Source organism: Heptranchias perlo, chromosome 35, assembly GCF_035084215.1.
Source record: "Heptranchias perlo isolate sHepPer1 chromosome 35, sHepPer1.hap1, whole genome shotgun sequence".
In the NCBI taxonomy this organism is placed as follows: domain Eukaryota; kingdom Metazoa; phylum Chordata; class Chondrichthyes; order Hexanchiformes; family Hexanchidae; genus Heptranchias; species Heptranchias perlo.
The window spans coordinates 20,674,364-20,691,306 of record NC_090359.1 but is presented as its reverse complement, the minus strand read 5'-3'; the positions used below and the strand labels follow the sequence as shown (position 1 = coordinate 20,691,306).

Genomic DNA, 16,943 nt, shown 5'->3' with positions numbered 1-16,943 from the left:
GCCGACCGTCAACTGTCCAGGCATACACACGAACAACGGTCCCTTGGGGTGAGGTACCGGGAGGACGAACGGTGCCCGCACAACTGTATCCCAGTGAGAGTCAGTGCCTTCACGGAAGGAGAAGAGGAAAACAGAAACACATCCTTTCCTTACAGGGGCCAGCTCTTCCTCCTCCTCCTCCTCGCTGCAGCTGTCCGACGACATCGAGGGCGGCTTCATGCTCTCCGTCTCTTCCAGCGCGCTGGAGCTCACGATGGACACCGACACAACCTTACCGTACAAGTCTACGACCGCAAAAACATTCTGGAAGGACAAAAGGAGAGAGACAAAAAAAAGTGTTAAAAAAAAATGCAATCAGTGGCTCTCACAGAGTCATATCCTGTGGGGGTTGGGAAGGTATTACATAGAATTACATCGAGGCTACAGCACAGAAACAGGCCATTCAGCCCAACTGGTCTATGCCAGCGTTTATACTCCACACGAGCATCCTCCCTCCCTACTTCATCTCACCCTATCAGCATATCCTTCTGTGCTTATCTAGCTTTCCCTTAAATGCATCTATGCTATTAACCTCAGCTAGTCCATGTGGTAGCAAGTTCCACATCCTTGCCACTCTCTGGGTAAAGAAGTTTCTCCTAAATTCCCTAAGTTTAAGGATTATCAGATTATGGATATGAATATTAGTGCAAGGATAGGCACGTACAGATTATTAAGTAGAACGAGCTAGTTGACATCATATAATTATGAGCAAGGGTACTTAGGTTAAAACACACATCAGAAAGACACAGATGTACCGGACAAGCCTTTAGCAGAGTTAGGGAGGGGGGAGGTGGGGTGAGATGTGAAAAGATATCAAAGGCACGCATAACAAAAGGTGACAGATAACCGTAACACTAAATGATAGCAGCCATACCAACAGCATACACACAGAATATGACGACATATACACAATGAAACATATAAAAAGATAGGACACCTTAGAAGCTCCTGGGATTTTTGATCTAGTCTTGCAGAGACTAGTGTAAGCAGTCAAGACGACATGCTTGCGACCTCCTGAGGAGTCCTCGGTACGTGAGCACAATTGGTGCCTACATCTCATATACACTGCATGTAAGGGATTGTGTTTTATTATAACATTGACTTGATTTAATAAAGAGTATTAACCAGATGCTTGCAGTGTTTCCTTGTCCTCGAACTCGTATTAGAGATAAAGGATATATGGCAATATCCTATAATACCTCCACTTAAGGGCATTAGGGATATATGAAAATATGCTATGTAAACCCAACAGTTAAGACAGTTCTTATCCTTTTACTTCAATACAGGCTTGTGGACCCAGGAGAGAGAGTGTCACCTGGTCAATAATCTTTACCAAATGAATATAAACACAACATATGGAGTGCTTATGAAATAGGCACCTTTATGCTCACAAGTAACAGACTCATCGGGGGTTCATGAACTAAACCCTCTGACCGCTCACGGCAGCCTCTGCAGCAAGACGACTTAGAGTCCCTACAGTTTCCCCAGGTGCCCTATCTTTATACAGTTCACCACGTAAGGTTAGTACGTAAATATGCCAGCAGTCACATAGTCAACTCCACCCTTCTCGCACATGCGCTTTGCGGCTTAAGCTGGTAATTGATCTCCAGACATTTCACACAATCAAGCGGTCAGGCTGGCGTCGAGGGCCAGCGTTTCCTCGTCTACCCGCACATTTCACACACTCGAGCATCTGCTTGGCTCCTGAGTTACCATCACCTTTGGGAACAAGCTGGCATCTAAGCTCTCGCTCAACATTACGCTCCCGGCTCTACATTCCCAGCACCTACAGCCCCCTGTCAACCCGATAATCACTACCACTACTAGTCTACTCCTCCTAACAAAGGAGAGGACGGACAGGTGGGGCCCAGACACACCTCTCCGCGGGTAGGACAGTAGCTCACGCAGAGGTGCTGGAAATGGTTGGTATTCAGGAAGGCTGAGATCATGTAGGCTAAAGGGTATTCATCATCCAGGGTCTCCACATCCAATCACAGAGCAATAGAAAGTGCCTCTGTGAGCATTTCAGGTGAAAAGAAAAGACAACTTTATATTGTGCACAGTTCTGGTCTCCATATTACAAAAAAGGATATTTTTTTTTATTCGTTCATGGGATGTGGGCGTCGCTGGCGAGGCCGGCATTTATTGCCAATCCCATATAGAAGGTGCGAAAAAGATTTATGAGGATGATACCAAAACGGAGAGAATGTACTTATCAGGAAAGGCTGAGGCTCTGTTTTCTAGAAAAGAGAAGGCTGAGGGGTGACCTGATAGAGGTGTTTAAAATTATGATGGGGGTTCGATAGGGTTGATGTAGAGAAGATGTTTTCACTTGTTGGTTGGGGAGACCGAAACTAGGGGCCATAAATATAAGATAGTCACTAATAAATCCAATAAGGAATTCAGCAGAAACTTCTTTACCCAGAGAGTGGTGAGAATGTGGAATTCGCTCCCACAAGGAGTAGTTCAGGAGACTAGCATAGATGTCTTTAAGGGGAAGCGAGATAAACACATGAGGGAGAAAGGAATAGAAGGATATGCTGATAGGGTGAGATGAAACGGGGAGGGAGGAGGCTCGTGTGGAGCATAAACACCAGCGTAGACCTGTTGAGCCAAATGGACTGTTTCTGTGCTGTAAATTCTATGTAATCTCGGGACGTCCCTTAGTGTTTCACAACCAATTAATTACTTTTTGAAGTGTGGTCAGTCACTGTTGTTAACGGGGACCCAATTTGCACGCAGCAAGGTCCTAGAAGTGGCAGCGAAATAAGTGCCCAGGTAATTTGTTGAGGGACGAATGTCGACCAGAACGCCGGGAGGACCCCCTGCTCTTCTACGGAAAAGAACCTTGGGACGGTGAGGAGAGGATCAGCTCTGATGCCTCCTTCCACAGTCGAATAGCCAGCTAATACTTTGGGTGCGCGGGAGGGGTAAAGTGGAGAGAAAACTTCCGAAACCATGAGCCCTGCAATATGGTTCAGCATTTCCTATTCGGCCACAAAGTGGGGGGGGGGGGGTGGAGGAGGGGGTTAACCATTTTACGGAGCGGGTTTGGTTATCTTCGGTTACCAGCTAATGTTCTTTTTGTTAAATCGTTCTCAGGATGCGGGCAATTACTGGCACTTATTGTCCATCCCCAGCTGCCCCGAGGTGGAAGTGTTGGGCCTTCTTGACGTAACAGCCACGTGTAGCTCGCTCGGCCACTTCATGGGGCAGAACCGGGCAGGGGTTGGTGCTGAACGGCACGTCTCCTGGTGCCGGCCCACGAACCCGGCCAACGGCGTAGACTCGGCAACCCGATGATGTCACTGGTGCCGCTGAGCCAATCAAACGTCTTCGGGGAGGGGGGGGCAGTTTCATCAGGCCGGCGCCTCAACGTGTTGGCGTCACAGCCCACGGCCAGTGCGGTAATCGGAGCCGCTTTAGGGAGACAAGAACAGGAGGAGGCCATTCAGCCCCTCGAGCCTGTTCCGCCATTCAATTAGATCATGGAATGATCCATATCTTAACTCCATCTCCCCGCCTTGGTTCCCTAACCCTTAATACCCTCACTCAACAAAAATCTATCGATCTTAGTTTTTAAATTTTCAATTGACCACCAGCCTCAACAGCTTTTTGGGGGAGAGAGTTCCAGATTTCCACTCCCCTTTGTGTGAGGAAGTGCTTCCTGACATCACCCCTGAACGGCCTGGCGCTAATTTTAAGGTTATGCCCCCTTGTTCTGGACTCCCCCCACCAGAGGAAATAGTTTCTCTCTATCGACCCTATCCAAACCTTTAATCATCTTTAACACCTCGATTAGATCACCCCTTAATCTTCTATATTCGAGGGAATACAAGCAGAGTCTGTGCAACCTGTCCTCGATAATTTAACCCTTTTAGCCCCAGTATCATTCTGGTGAATCTGCGCTGCACCCCCTCCGAGGCCAATATATCCTTCCTGAGGTGCGGTGCCCAGAACTGAACGCAGTGCTCCAGATGGGGTCGAACCAGAGCTTCAGATAAACTGTAACATAACATCCCATTATATTCCAGCCTTCTTGAGATAAAGTTCAACATTCCATTAGACTTTGAAATTATTTTCAGTACCTGTCCACTGGCTTTTAGTGATCTCTGTACTTGGACCCCTCAATCTCTCTGCTCCTCCACAGTTCTGAGTTTCTCGCCGTTTAGAAAATACTCCGATTTCCCCCCTTTTCTTGGGCCCAAATTAACGACCTCGTCTTGAACTCCACCTGCCGCAGTTTTTGCTCACTTGGTCTATCGATGTCCGCTTACCTTGGCGATTCCCGCCGCCGCTACGCCCATGTCCACTCCGTCGACGAAAACGTGCATGGTGTCGTCACCGCCACGCTTCACGCCGACTCGGTTGCCGACCTGCGGTGAAAAGCACGGTGTGAGAAACGGCGGCGCGGGGCACCGTCGCAAGCAGGCAAGCTCGGCTGACGCCAGATGGTACCGAGGGGCATCCCCGCGCGCGTCCCTCGGAGATCCACTTGCCGGAGGCACAGCTCCCACGGCCGTCGGCCGCCCCCTCCGCTTCCTCACCCGAGCAGCCATTCTCCGTTTGTGGGGCGCGGCAGTGAGCGCCGGGCAGCTGTTCAACCACGAGGGCCGTCGCAGCCGGGCCCAAGCCCGTCCTCTGCAGGAGGAGTCGGTGGATAGTGAGGAGGGGGCCGGGGACACCGGCTGCTTTCGCCCTCTCCCAATTTGAGCACTGCCCCCCACCTCCCGCCCCCCGCTGAGATCAGAAACCTCCAACACAGGCCAGGCACTGTAGGTGGGACCTTTTTGGTCCATATGGCTCAGTGCCACTGCTCGGTATTTTCCTTCATATCTCGCACTCGAGGTGAATTCACACTACAGGTTTAGCGTTGGTGTGAAGCGGTTCTGGCTTTCGCACTGACGAACGTACAAAGGTGCATTTATCTAGCCCTCCGACCTCGGGGCGCTTTACACCCAGTGACGTACTTGTGAAGTGGAGACACTGTTGTAATGAGGAGAGGCGTGACAGCCAATTTGTGCACAGCACGATCCCACAAACAGCAGCGAGATAATCTGTTTTAGTGGATGTTAGTTGAGAGATAAATATTGGCCGCAGGACGGCGGGGAGAACGCCCCCTGCTCTTCTTCCAATTGCGGCCGTGGGATCTTTCACTCCCACCAGAGGGGGCAGGCGGGGCCTCGGTTTAACGTCTCATCCGAAAGGCGGCCCCTCCAACAGTGCAGCACTCCCTCAGCGCTGGCACTGGGAGCGGCGGGCTACATTTTGTGCTCAAGTCTCTGGAGTGGGACTTGAACCCACGATCGACTGACTCAGAGGCGAGAGTGCTACTTACTGAGCCACGGCTGACACACAAAAACACCCAACTTGTGGGGCTTAACTTGGGTGTCAAGGTCCATAGAAGTGAAGCAGATTGAGACTACTTCCTCCAGGCAGGCCCTGGCTCTGGGTTCAGGCTCTGCGCACGTTTTATGTACAATACACAGGAGCGACTAGGGCCATTGTGAAGTCTCAACTAAAGCAAACAGGCTCCCGGTCATCTCTCCGCACAGACTCACCGTCAGCCGTTCCAGCGAGCAACCGTAGTTCTGCTTCTGCAGCGTGCCGTTCCGCCTGATCTCGGAGCCGCTGACCAGCCAGCTGACCTTCGACCTCAGCTCCAGCAACGAGGGCGGAAGCCCCGACGAGGTGCAAGGGACGTCCGAAGGTTGAAGAGTGGTCAGCCCGATGTGCAGCGACCCGGACCACTGCTCGTCAATCTCATCGACCTTAACCTGCGGGCGGCAGCATTGAGACCCAGGGCTAGTGAGAGAAACAAGGACAGGCCTGGAGGGCCGAGGGGTCGTCCTGCGCGAGGTGGTGTTGATCGCCTTTACAAGCAGCACTTTGCTCTACAAAAAGTTTTCCTTCCACCTCTGGGACCTGGGTTCCAGACAGACAGGGTCGAAGTCTCCTCTGCCCTTTGACTACAAGTCTCTGGCAAGAAATGAGTTTGTACAGACTCAGCCCAGATCCTGGTCCACAGCAGTAAACTCCTAATTCAAGTTAACTTGGCATAAATTGGAAACGTCACTCAGGGAGGTCTAGGATGGTTGAAGTGGCATATGGAAAAATGTCACATTGGTGCTCTTCTTGAGCTGGGACGGTGTAAATGGAGCTTTATTTGGTATGTAACCCGTGCTGTACCTGCCCTGGGAGTGTTTGATGGGACAGTGTAGAGGGAGCTTTACTCTGTATCTAATCCGTGCTGTACCTGCCCTGGGAGTGTTTGATGGGACAGTGTAGAGGGAAGCTTTACTCTGTATCTAACCCGTGCTGTACCTGCCCTGGGAGTGTTTGATGGGACAGTGTAGAGGGAGCTTTACTCTGTATCTAATCCGTGCTGTACCTGCCCTGGGAGTGTTTGATGGGACAGTGTAGAGGGAGCTTTACTCTGTATCTAATCCGTGCTGTACCTGCCCTGGGAGTGTTTGATGGGACAGTGTAGAGGGAGCTTTACTCTGTATCTAATCCGTGCTGTACCTGCCCTGGGAGTGTTTGATGGGACAGTGTAGAGGGAGCTTTACTCTGTATCTAATCCGTGCTGTACCTGCCCTGGAGCGTTTGATGGGACAGTGTAGAGGGAGCTTTACTCTGTATCTAACCCGTGCTGCACCTGCCTCGGGAGTGTTTAATGGGATAGTGTAGAGGGAGAGTTACTCTGTATCTAACCCGTGCTCGAGCAGAGGCTAAAAACCCTGGAAAGATTGAAGAAGAAGTAAGATGCTGTGATGGGGAGACTGTAGGATCTTTCTGGGTGGATAAGGCAAGCGACCTTCCTCGACCATGTCTATCTTATGATGTGATCTTGGAGTGGTCGTAAGGGCTTAATTCAGCTGAACCTGTCATGTAATTGGCCACAAGACAAATTATTTCTTTTTTTTTTAAATCGATCATCCTCGAGGGTCGGGGGGAAAGTTCAGAGGGCTCCATCTTCTTAGTGACTACACCTGCAGAGAGCACCTCCCTCGTGAGACTGAAGGCTCATGGAAACTTACAGCACAGAAGGTGGCCATTCAGCCCTTCGTGCCTGTGCCGGCTCTTTGAAAGAGCTATCCAATTAGTCCCACACCCCCTGCAATCTCCACATAGTCTTCCAAATTTTTCCTTTTCAAGTATTTATCCAATTCCCTTTTGAAAGCTACTATTGAATCTGCTTCCACCGCCCTTTCAGGCAGCGCATTCCAGATCGTAACAACTCATTGCATAAATAAAATTCTCATCTCCCCCTTCTGGTTCTTTTCCCAATTATCTTAAATCCGTGTCCTCTGGTTACCGACCCTCCTGCCTCTGGAAACATTTTCCCCTTATTTACGCTATCAAACCCCTGATGATTTTGAACACCTCTATTAAATCTCCCTTTAACCTTCTCTGCTCTAAGGAGAACAATCCCAGAGGCACAATAAAGCAAACGGGGTCTGCGCACCCAATGGGCCAAATGGGTTTCTCCTCCCCGACAGTAATACGCTGTCTAGAATTAGGTTGGACGAAAGAAACCAAAACACTCCCTCGCCCCCTAGCCCCCACTCCTGCCCCCCAAACTAATTCAAGTGCCCCAATTTTGGACAGATGCCGGCGACATGGGAGCGAACAGCACAGGCAGAGCGACGATCAAGTTACCTCAAAGACCTCGTCGGACCTCAGCTCCTTTATGCTGAAGACGATCCCGTGGGAGAAGCCGTGGACCCGCACCGCCCGGCAGCCGTCGCTCTGCAGCGCCACGTTCTTTCCGCAATTGGCGTGGAAGCGGTGCGCGATTCCTGGAGCTGAGGGCGGCAAACGGAGCGAGGAGTCAGCCGACGGGACGCTAACCGCACCCCCCCACCCCCCCCTCGTGGCCGCCGTGACGACGGCTACTTGCGCCTTTCACGTGGGTAAAACATCCCCAAGGCGCTTCACGGGAGAATAATTGGACATAAATTTGACTGGGAGATGCGCGCGGGGTGTATGGTGCCCCCGAATCTTACCACTGCGTTGTGGGTCCGAGTTACAGATACCTGTTATTAGCCAGGGCACCCCGTGGGTAGAGAACGTGGCTTCACTTTGACGCGGGGATGTAGCACACAATTTGATGTTCGTATACACACACATACATACTTTAGATATTAGATGTACAGCAAACACACACTTTTGTTGCCTCTCTCTCTCTCTCTCTCTCCATGGGACTGTGCGCGTACGAACTCCACCCCTCAATGTCCCGTTATCTTCAGACGCCCATCTTGTAGAGAGGGCAAACGAGCAGCTCTGAGGATCCCCTCAGTGACGCACAGCGTACATGCCTTTCGAGGCCTTGCTCTGGGGGAGGGGCAGGCAGGGAATAAAAGCGCCCCGGGCAGTCACGTTAGCGTAGGGACCTTGGGAGGTCCCTACACTTAACCCCCTCCCAATGCCCCATCAGCCAGATGGCCCACTCTGTAATGCTTCAGGACCACGTTACAGCCACTACAGCATCTCAGTGCTTCACCAATGCACCGATCCTGCACTCCCAAGCAGGGGGCGAGTGGGGCCATACTCAGAGGCTGCAACACTGTGGTGCCCATTCTCCGACCCATGCTCCCTTCCAGCATGGCAGCTCCCCCACACCCCCTCACTATCCCCTGCTCGGGGTGCAGGCCCCATGGGCTGTTGGCGGGAGCCTTCGGCAGGACATTCGATTGCAGGAGGCATCACAATCAGGCGCGAACCTGCCCCCTCATTCGCACCAGCCTGGAGAGCAGCGACCCGGGCCGACCTTCTCCCTCCCGCGAGCCCAGGCGCAGTGAGGTCAAATTGCAAGGGTGGGGGGGGGGGGGGGGGGGGGGGGGGGAAAGAGAGAAAGGGAGGGGGGGGGGGGGCGCGGAGCGGGGGAGAAAAAGTGCTCGGATCATTGGTGCGGACGTTCTCGGCGGTGTCTCGGATTGACCGGGGCCCGGTGCCGTTTGCCGAGCGACAGGTTAGTGACAATGCCACGTATCTCGGAGAGCTGGGTGGCCGGGGGAGGGGGGGGGGGGCGTGCATACCTGGGGAGTGTGCCGGGAAGGATTTCTCTGTGACGTTGCTCAGGGACAGACTGTTGTCCACAGGTAGCGAGCCGCTGGTAATGGACACTTGGACACACTGCCCATACAGATCAACCACAGCGTACAGCTCTGCGGGGAGAGAAAACAGGACCATAACAGCTGCTACAGTACACCCTCTCAACTCAAATTAAAATTAACACCCCGCCCCTCCGGATTAAATATTAGAAACCGGCCGGGAGACAAACACACCGTCAGGGACCCTCGCATCATGAGGATCGCTGAACGCTGGAAATCGAGCGAGATACGAGAATCTGGAATCGTGCGCTGACTGTTTCGATTGTAGTGCTTTCTCTCACGGGCAGGTGTAGGTGCGTTTGATTAGCGTAAATCAGTCCCAACCTCTCAGACCACCACCCCTTCCCCATCGAACCGATCGGCACAGATGCTCCCTCGACCTCATCTCCTTAAGACTTCACACTTTGGCACATCCCCCTTTGCGTTTCCCGGTTTAAAAGGGTGACTCTCGCACTCCCGGTTAGTAAACGCAGCTCTCCTTCCATTCAGCCGCCTCCGTGCCCCCTTCCCCCCGCCACGCCTCACTGGGATGAACGGAGCTGCTCGGACCAGCAGGATTCCTGCTGCGAACACCCAGTCTATGCTGAGTTATCTTCACCACAAGCCTGCTGCAATTGGCTCCAGCGCCCCTGGGACTGAAGGGGCGTGGGGAAATCGGCCAGATTCCCACTCTGGGTTATTAACCGCAGCGGCCCCTTGCTGGAAAGGGCGGGGGAGATCGGATCAGGCTCGACTGCGATGCCCCCACGATCAAATAGCTTGTCATCTGGGGTCGACCCGCGAGGACGGCCCTGGGCTGAGGTACCGAGGGGGGGGGGGGGGGAAGGGGGCACCTTGCAGAGGTGGGAAGGAGACAGGAGTCAGAGGGGGAGACAAGCTGCCCACATGACTGACAGGAGGCACAGATTCTTGTTGGTATCAGGTTTGTAGGGAGCTCCTCTTTCGGTATCTCATTTGTGTTGGCTTCAAGATGGGTTACGTGGCCAACTCATTAGTTGTGACGTATGGAACCGACCTGCCACTCCCTGGGTTAGGCGACTGTTGATGTGGTCCAAAGCTTAGCACTATGAAAGGCTCAACAAGCCAGGGCTCTCTTATCTAAAAGAGAAGGCCGAAGGGGACCTTTCAGATCCGCCTGGGAGGGGCAGACGGGGCACGGGTTTCACGTCTCATCCGAAAGACGGCTCCCTCAGACAGTGCAGCGCTCCCTCAGTACTGCACCGGTAGTGCCGGCCTGGGGTTATGGGGCTCGAGTCTCTGGAGCGGGGACTGAAACCCACGACCTTCTGACTCTGAGGCGAGGGAGTGCGACCCACTGAGCCACGGCTCTCAAACAGTCCGCTATCTCACCGGGGTTTTGGGGAGGGGGGGGGGGGATATCCTTCCTCTAATACGACCGGGCGCCCCCCACCCCACTGTTCATTTACCTGGCGGCAGTCCCGAACAGGCCACTCCCTGGTCCACCCCGTTGATGTAGTAGTGGAGGTCCCCGTTCAAGCTGCGCATCATCCCGATCCGCGAGCCGGTGGTCAGCGAGTCCAGATCGCAGCCGTAATTGTTACGCATCGTGTTCCCGTCTTGCATGATCGCCGTGCCACTGTGATGGGGGGGGGGGGTGGGGGGGCGGGGGAAAGAGGAGAGAGAGAGAGAGAGAAACACAACCATAAGGACGTCACGGACCGAATGCTCGCGACAAATGTTAAATAAAAGACACGTGCGGAGTGAAAGGTTGGACCGGTCGGCCCCTCGTTGGGGGTTAATGCTCCTCGCGCCGTCGGCCGAGGAAAGTGCAGGCGCACCCTCGCAGGGCAAATGGGAGGCGAGGCGCGGGTCAGCCGGAGTGGCGGGACAGGCTCGAGGGGCTGAATGGCCGCCTCATGTTACTTACAGGTTAGAATTCTGTCAGTTTGCATCATTTTTTTTGTTTTTAAAAAAGGCGTTCCATTTTCAAGTTTGGGCTCTCGGACCCCCCTTTGCCTGGATGATCAGCTCACTTGAGGGAACCCGGGATGAGATTAGGCCTTTCCAGCAGGACTGACCATTACAACCGCCTCCCACAAGGTCGCCATACTCTCTTCATAGAAATTACAACACAGAAACAGGCCATTCGGCCCAACTAGTCCGTGTTGGCCTTTAACCGTCACGAGTCCCAGTCACATTTACCTGCCCTGTCCCCGTATCCCTTCGATCCCTATCCCTTCATCCACCCGTCATCTTGGACGTTGACATAGTTTCTGCCTCAGAACTAACCCCGGAAGTGAATTGCACAGCCTCACAACTCTGTGTGAAGAGGTTTCTCCAGCCCTCTGTTCCAAATCTCTCTCATTTAATCGACAGCCGCACCCCTCCCCCCAAATCTAGGCCCCTCAACCGTGCTAAGGAATCACCAACTCATGAGAACATCACACAGGCTGGGTTTTCCCGAAATGGAGCGCACACACTCTTCTGGTACGGACACATCCGACCTAAGTCAGGAGAGGTTAGGTGCAGGTTGGCTGAGGATCCCCCAACAGGGTCCTGCTGGAGGGTAACCGGATAGAACCGGGGAACTTATCAGCACAGAGCACCGGGGCGTTTCCAGCAGCCTCCACAGCCAGGAGCACCCTACCCAGTATGGTTGAGGCGGAGCCGGATGGGAGAGAATCCCAGGCCCCGGTATGGGGCCCAGTGCCCCCCCCCACTCCCCAGGCCCCGGTATGGGGCCCAGTGCCCCCCCCCCTCCCCAGGCCCCGGTATCGGGCCCAGTGCCACCCCCCCTCCCCAGGCCCCGGTATCGGGCCCAGTGCCACCCCCCCCCTCCCCAGGCCCCGGTATGGGGCCCAGTGCCCCCCCTCCCACCCCAGGCCCCGGTATCGGGCCCAGTGCCCCCCCCACAAAGCCCCAGTTTCGGGCCCAGTGCCCCCCCCACAAGGCCCCGGTATCGGGCCAGTGCCCCCCCCCACAAGGCCCCGGTATCGGGCCCAGTGCCCCCCCCACAAGGGCCCCGGTATCTGGCCCAGTGCCCCGGTATCGGGCCGAACCTAACCTCTAGCAATCTCTCTCCCGCCCTCAATCCCCTTTCTCAACGGGTAGCCATCCAGTACCTTTTTGCAACCAAAATGTCTCCGACTTGAAACAGCGTCAACACAAAACACATGCATTTTGCCCTCCTCTGAGCAATAGCCATTTGGACCTCCTCTCCCGGTGTCGGGGCGGAGGTGTGTGTTACAAACAGTATCACTGCGCCTCTCAAACTCCAGTTCCGCACTGCATGGCTGACTCTTAGTGCCCTTTGAAGCGGCCCGGCGAGCCGCTTAGTCAGGATAATAAATGCGGCCTTGCCAGTGTCACCCACATCCTGGGCACAACCTCCCTGGACTGGGAAGAGAGAACTGGGATCCCTGTCTGCTCCAACGCCATATGGAATTTCTCAAACACCCTCTGCCCTCTGCCCCCTGCCCCCCTGCCCCAGACAGAGTGGTCAGACCCCGCCATTACCTCAGCATCCAGGTGTCATAGTCTATATCCGTCATAGTGCTGGGAAACTCAAGGTCTTCTGGACGGATTGCTGTAACTCCTAAATAAGGGGGAGTCTCAATATTAACTATGACAGGAAAAATGTCATTAAAGTGGACAATATGGGAAAATACACAGCAGAATGAACACATCACAACCGACGGGCTTAGAGCAGCTGGTTCAAATGGATTGGACTCAAACTGAACTGGCTGTCTGCACAATACTCAAAACATAGACACGTGCATGCAAGACACACTGACGCACTCCCCAGACATGCACGCCTGCAACAAAACCAGACACACGAGCATGCAGCACTCCCCACACACACACCTGTGTGCTACCCATCTGGCCACACACACACACACTATATAAATAATGCCTGTGTATGCTACACTGCATAAATACAACAGCCACACACTATCTCCCACATTGCTTAGAAACATACTCTATCAGTAACTAACTGCAAAACAGCAATTTAACAGGTTTTATTTTACTATAGATTAATCTTTTATGTAAAGGTCAGTATTTTAACATTTCAAATCACACGCACACACAGAGAAGCACAGACAGAGACACCTAACAGACCTAGACTTGGAAGACAAATGGGTCAGTTTCTCACTGGCCGATCAGCGAATGGAAACTGCCACTGGGTCTAACTCACTGTCGCCTGGAGTCTAACGAGGCAAGTTACCGCTGAATAGAACCAATGGGCCGGATTTTGCTGTGAAAATAACGGTGAGGCTAACAGCGCTCGCTGTTATTTACGTGCAAATTGCGCAGTGACTTCCGGCGACCACATGCGCGCAGTTGAAAACGCGGAAATCGGGAAGCTGCTGCCCGGGACACCCTTCTCCTCCAAAAGCTGCGCGAAAACGGCGTCTCACCGTCTGACTCACCGTCCAAGTGAATTGAACAGCGTGAAGTTCCTGCACTGACGGCGTAGATACGGGCTAAACTCGGCCAGAAAAAGCTAGGGCTTGTCCATTCCAGTATAAGCACCCATTTAATGGCGTGGTAAGTCTTAATTACTGCCAAACAACCTGTCTGGCACTGAAAATTAACTTTTACAAGTGTGGAGTCTCATTCCTTCAGCTCTTAATTATTGTTAGACATTTAAAAAAAACAATTAAATAAAAAATGTTTTGCTTACTTTTGCTTTGTCTCTTTTATCTCTGTCTCTTACCCTTTCTTTATTTTGCTTTCTGTCCCTGATTTGACATTGAATTCACCATTCTACCTTACACTTGCTGGTTCAGACTCTGCGCTGTTGCTAGCCATTCTCCAAGCTGATCGGTTAAGGGGATACGCGGCTGCTTGCCCCTGTCCACACAGCCCCCACGTGCCCTGTTGTGGGCGCCCCGCTTTTCGGAGCTCTAATTTACAGGAACCGGCCGTGCAAAAAAAAAAAAGCAGCTCGCGGGAAGTCTTCGGGCGAGCGCGAGTCTAACGAAAGGACCGGCGGGGCTTGTTTGCCGCTCACAGCAGAATCCGGCCCGGAAAGCGGTTTTAGCTGCGCTCGATGCCTTAGCAGCACTTTGCGCAGGTCGGAGTGGGTCCTGGTGAGAAGATTCCCATGTACAAAGCTCCACTGGGCCGTCTACCGGCAGGAAAACCAGCGCTGCAGCGCTCGAGTTAAGTCGATGGGTGCGGCTTGCACCTTTGGGGCTGGGCGGAGGGAAGTTTACAGAAATGCACGGGTCTGGGAGCTTCCCCCCCCCCCAACCCCCTCTCCCCACCATTGGCTCGGTACTTAAAAAGGTGGTGAGCTGCTGGGCCGAGGGGTGGAGAGCCATTGCTCCGTGTTGAGTTAGCTGACCTCGGACAGGGCATGTGGTCACTGCAACTTCGCTCGAGGGGTTCGTCGCAATGTGGGATTGATCCCGGGCTCGCCCGATGTACGTGGGCACGTACTTTCCAGCAGGGGTCGGGGGGCGACTTGTGGCCCGCCTGGTGAATGCTGCCTCCCTTCCTATGCTAGCAGTACAGCCTCAGCTCTCCCCCAACCGCCCCCCCGTAACCTTTAGAGAAAGCCCACTTGCCTCGATACTCACCCGCCTCGATGGATCCAGACCACCGATCCACCATCTTCTGAATCAGTATTTCAAACATTTCCCCTTCTCTCAGTGCTCTGAAAAGTAAGTCAACAAAAACCGCCAGTTTGCCACGTGGTTTAAAAAGAGATATAAAAAAATAACAACCCCAGAGGCTGATGCTGGAGGCAAAGGGTGAACTGTCGTCCCAGGGCCACTGCATCTCAAGCTATCATCCGTCCTGGAGCGCCTGCAGAGCCTTTGATAACATCACGACTGCTCTTCACATCCTGGGCATCAAATACAGGCCTCACCCTGCCAGGCTCAGACTGCTGACAGAGGACGTGATATGACCCCCACCTTTTCAGTACCCCCGGAGCAGCTCACAACTTCCGACCTGGCTCTGACAGAAAAGAAAGAAAGACGTGCACTTATTTAGCCGTGCCTCAGTGGGCAGCACTCTCTTGCCTCTGAGCCAGAAGGTCGTGGATTCAAATCCCCACTCCAGAGCCTCGAGCACAAAATCTAGGCGAACACTTCCAGTGCAGTACTCAGGGAGTGCTGCACCGTCGGAGGTGCCGTCTTTCGGATGAGACGTTAAACCCGAGGTCCCATCTGCCCTCTCAGGTGGACGTAAAAGACCCCGCAGCCTCTATTGGAAGAGCAGGGGAGTTCTCCCTGGTGTCCAAGGCCAATATTTATCCCTCAACCAATGCCACTAAAAAAAAACAGATGATTCGGTCATTATCACATTTCTGTTTGTGGGATCTTGCTGTGCGCAAATTGGCTGCTGTGTTTCCTACATTACAACAGTGACCGCACTTTGAAAGTACTTCATTGGCTGTGAAAGCGCTTTGGAGCGTCCTGAGGCCGTGAAAGGCGCTATATAAATGCAAAAGCGAAATTCTGCGGATGCTGGAAATCAGAAATAAAAACAGAAAATGCTGGAAATACTCAGCAGGTCGGGCAGCATCTGTGGAGAGAGAAACAGAGTTAACGTTTCAGGTCGATGACCTTTCGTCAGAACTGCATGTGAATGCAAGTCTTTTTTTTCTCATGACTTCAGGGCTTTACAGCCAATTAGTATCATAGAAAGGTTACAGCACAGAAGGAGGCCATTCGGCCCATCGAGTCCACGCTGGCTCTATACATGAGCAATCCAGCTGGTCCCACTCCCCTGCCCTTTCCCCGTAGCCCTGCAAATTTTTTCCTTTCAAGTACTTATCCAGTTCCCTTTTGAAGGCCATGATTGAATCTGCCTCCACCACCCCCTCGGGCAGTGCATTCCAGATCCTAACCACTCGCTGTGTAAAAAAAAAGTTTTTCCTCATGTCACCTTTGGTTCTTTTACCAATCACTTAAATCTACGTCCTCTGGTTCTTGACCCTTCCGCCAATGGGAACAGTTTCTCTCTATCTACTCTGTCTCGACCCTTCATGATTTTGAACACCTCTATCAAATCTCCACGCAACTGTCTCTGTTCCAAGGAGAACAACCCCAGCTTCTCTAGTCTATCCACGTAACTGAAGCCCCACATCCCTGGAATCATTCTAGTTAATCTCTTCTGCACCCTCTCTAAGGCCTTCACATCTTTCCTGAAGTGCGGTGCCCAGAACTGGATAAAATACTCCAGTTGTGGTCAAACCAATGTTTTATAAAGGTTCATCATGACTTCCATACTTTTGTACTCTATGCCTCTATTTATAAAGCCCAGGATTCCGTATGCGTTTTTAACCGCTTTCTCAACCTGCCCTGCCACTTTCAGCGATTTGTGCACATAAACCCCCAGATCTCTCCGTTCCTGCACCCCTTTTAAAGTTAAGTAGTTCTGAAGTGTAGTCGCCGTTGTAGCGTAGCCACCCAGGCCCCCAACATCACCCAGCCGACCCCCCCCACCCCGCATCAGATCTGCCCCGAAGGAGTAATTCGTAATCTTAAAGATGGATTTGCGAAGGGAAAGAGGGACCTATTTCAGACGTTACGAGGGGAAAGGCCACACATGCAAGAACAATGCAATGAATCTCAGAGAGCGGTGAGCCTCTGGAATGCACTGCCGGCTGGTGCGGTGGGTGCTGACGCTCTGCAGGCCTTCAAGAGGGGGCTGGACTGGTTCCTGACTGGGGCAGAGGTTGCATCATATAGAAGGCAGGTGTCTTTATACAGCAGAGAAGGTTAAAGGGAGATTTGATAGAGGTGTTCAAAATCATGAACTGTTTTGATAGTTTCCCCTTGTTTACTCTGTTTCCAGTGGCAGAAGGGTCAG

The 16,943-nt window shown here is 52.8% G+C and overlaps 1 protein-coding gene across 5 annotated transcripts in view; it reads right to left on the bottom strand.

The window, feature by feature from the left end:
- neurl4 (neuralized E3 ubiquitin protein ligase 4) overlaps positions 1 to 16,943 on the bottom strand; it is an 86,881-nt gene that overhangs the window by 26,498 nt on the left and 43,440 nt on the right. For 3 of the 5 annotated variants that reach the window (XM_067972055.1, XM_067972052.1, XM_067972054.1), the window contains 8 exons: positions 14,702 to 14,778; positions 12,633 to 12,738; positions 10,583 to 10,752; positions 9,081 to 9,209; positions 7,702 to 7,847; positions 5,601 to 5,816; positions 4,317 to 4,415; positions 154 to 303 (listed from right to left, as the gene is read on the bottom strand). In XM_067972055.1, coding sequence (XP_067828156.1) covers positions 154 to 303; positions 4,317 to 4,415; positions 5,601 to 5,816; positions 7,702 to 7,847; positions 9,081 to 9,209; positions 10,583 to 10,752; positions 12,633 to 12,738; positions 14,702 to 14,778 — 1,093 coding nt within the window. The remainder of the gene's footprint in view (positions 1 to 153; positions 304 to 4,316; positions 4,416 to 5,600; positions 5,817 to 7,701; positions 7,848 to 9,080; positions 9,210 to 10,582; positions 10,753 to 12,632; positions 12,739 to 14,701; positions 14,779 to 16,943) is intronic. The other 2 variants (XM_067972053.1, XM_067972056.1) reach the window with 1 other exon arrangement.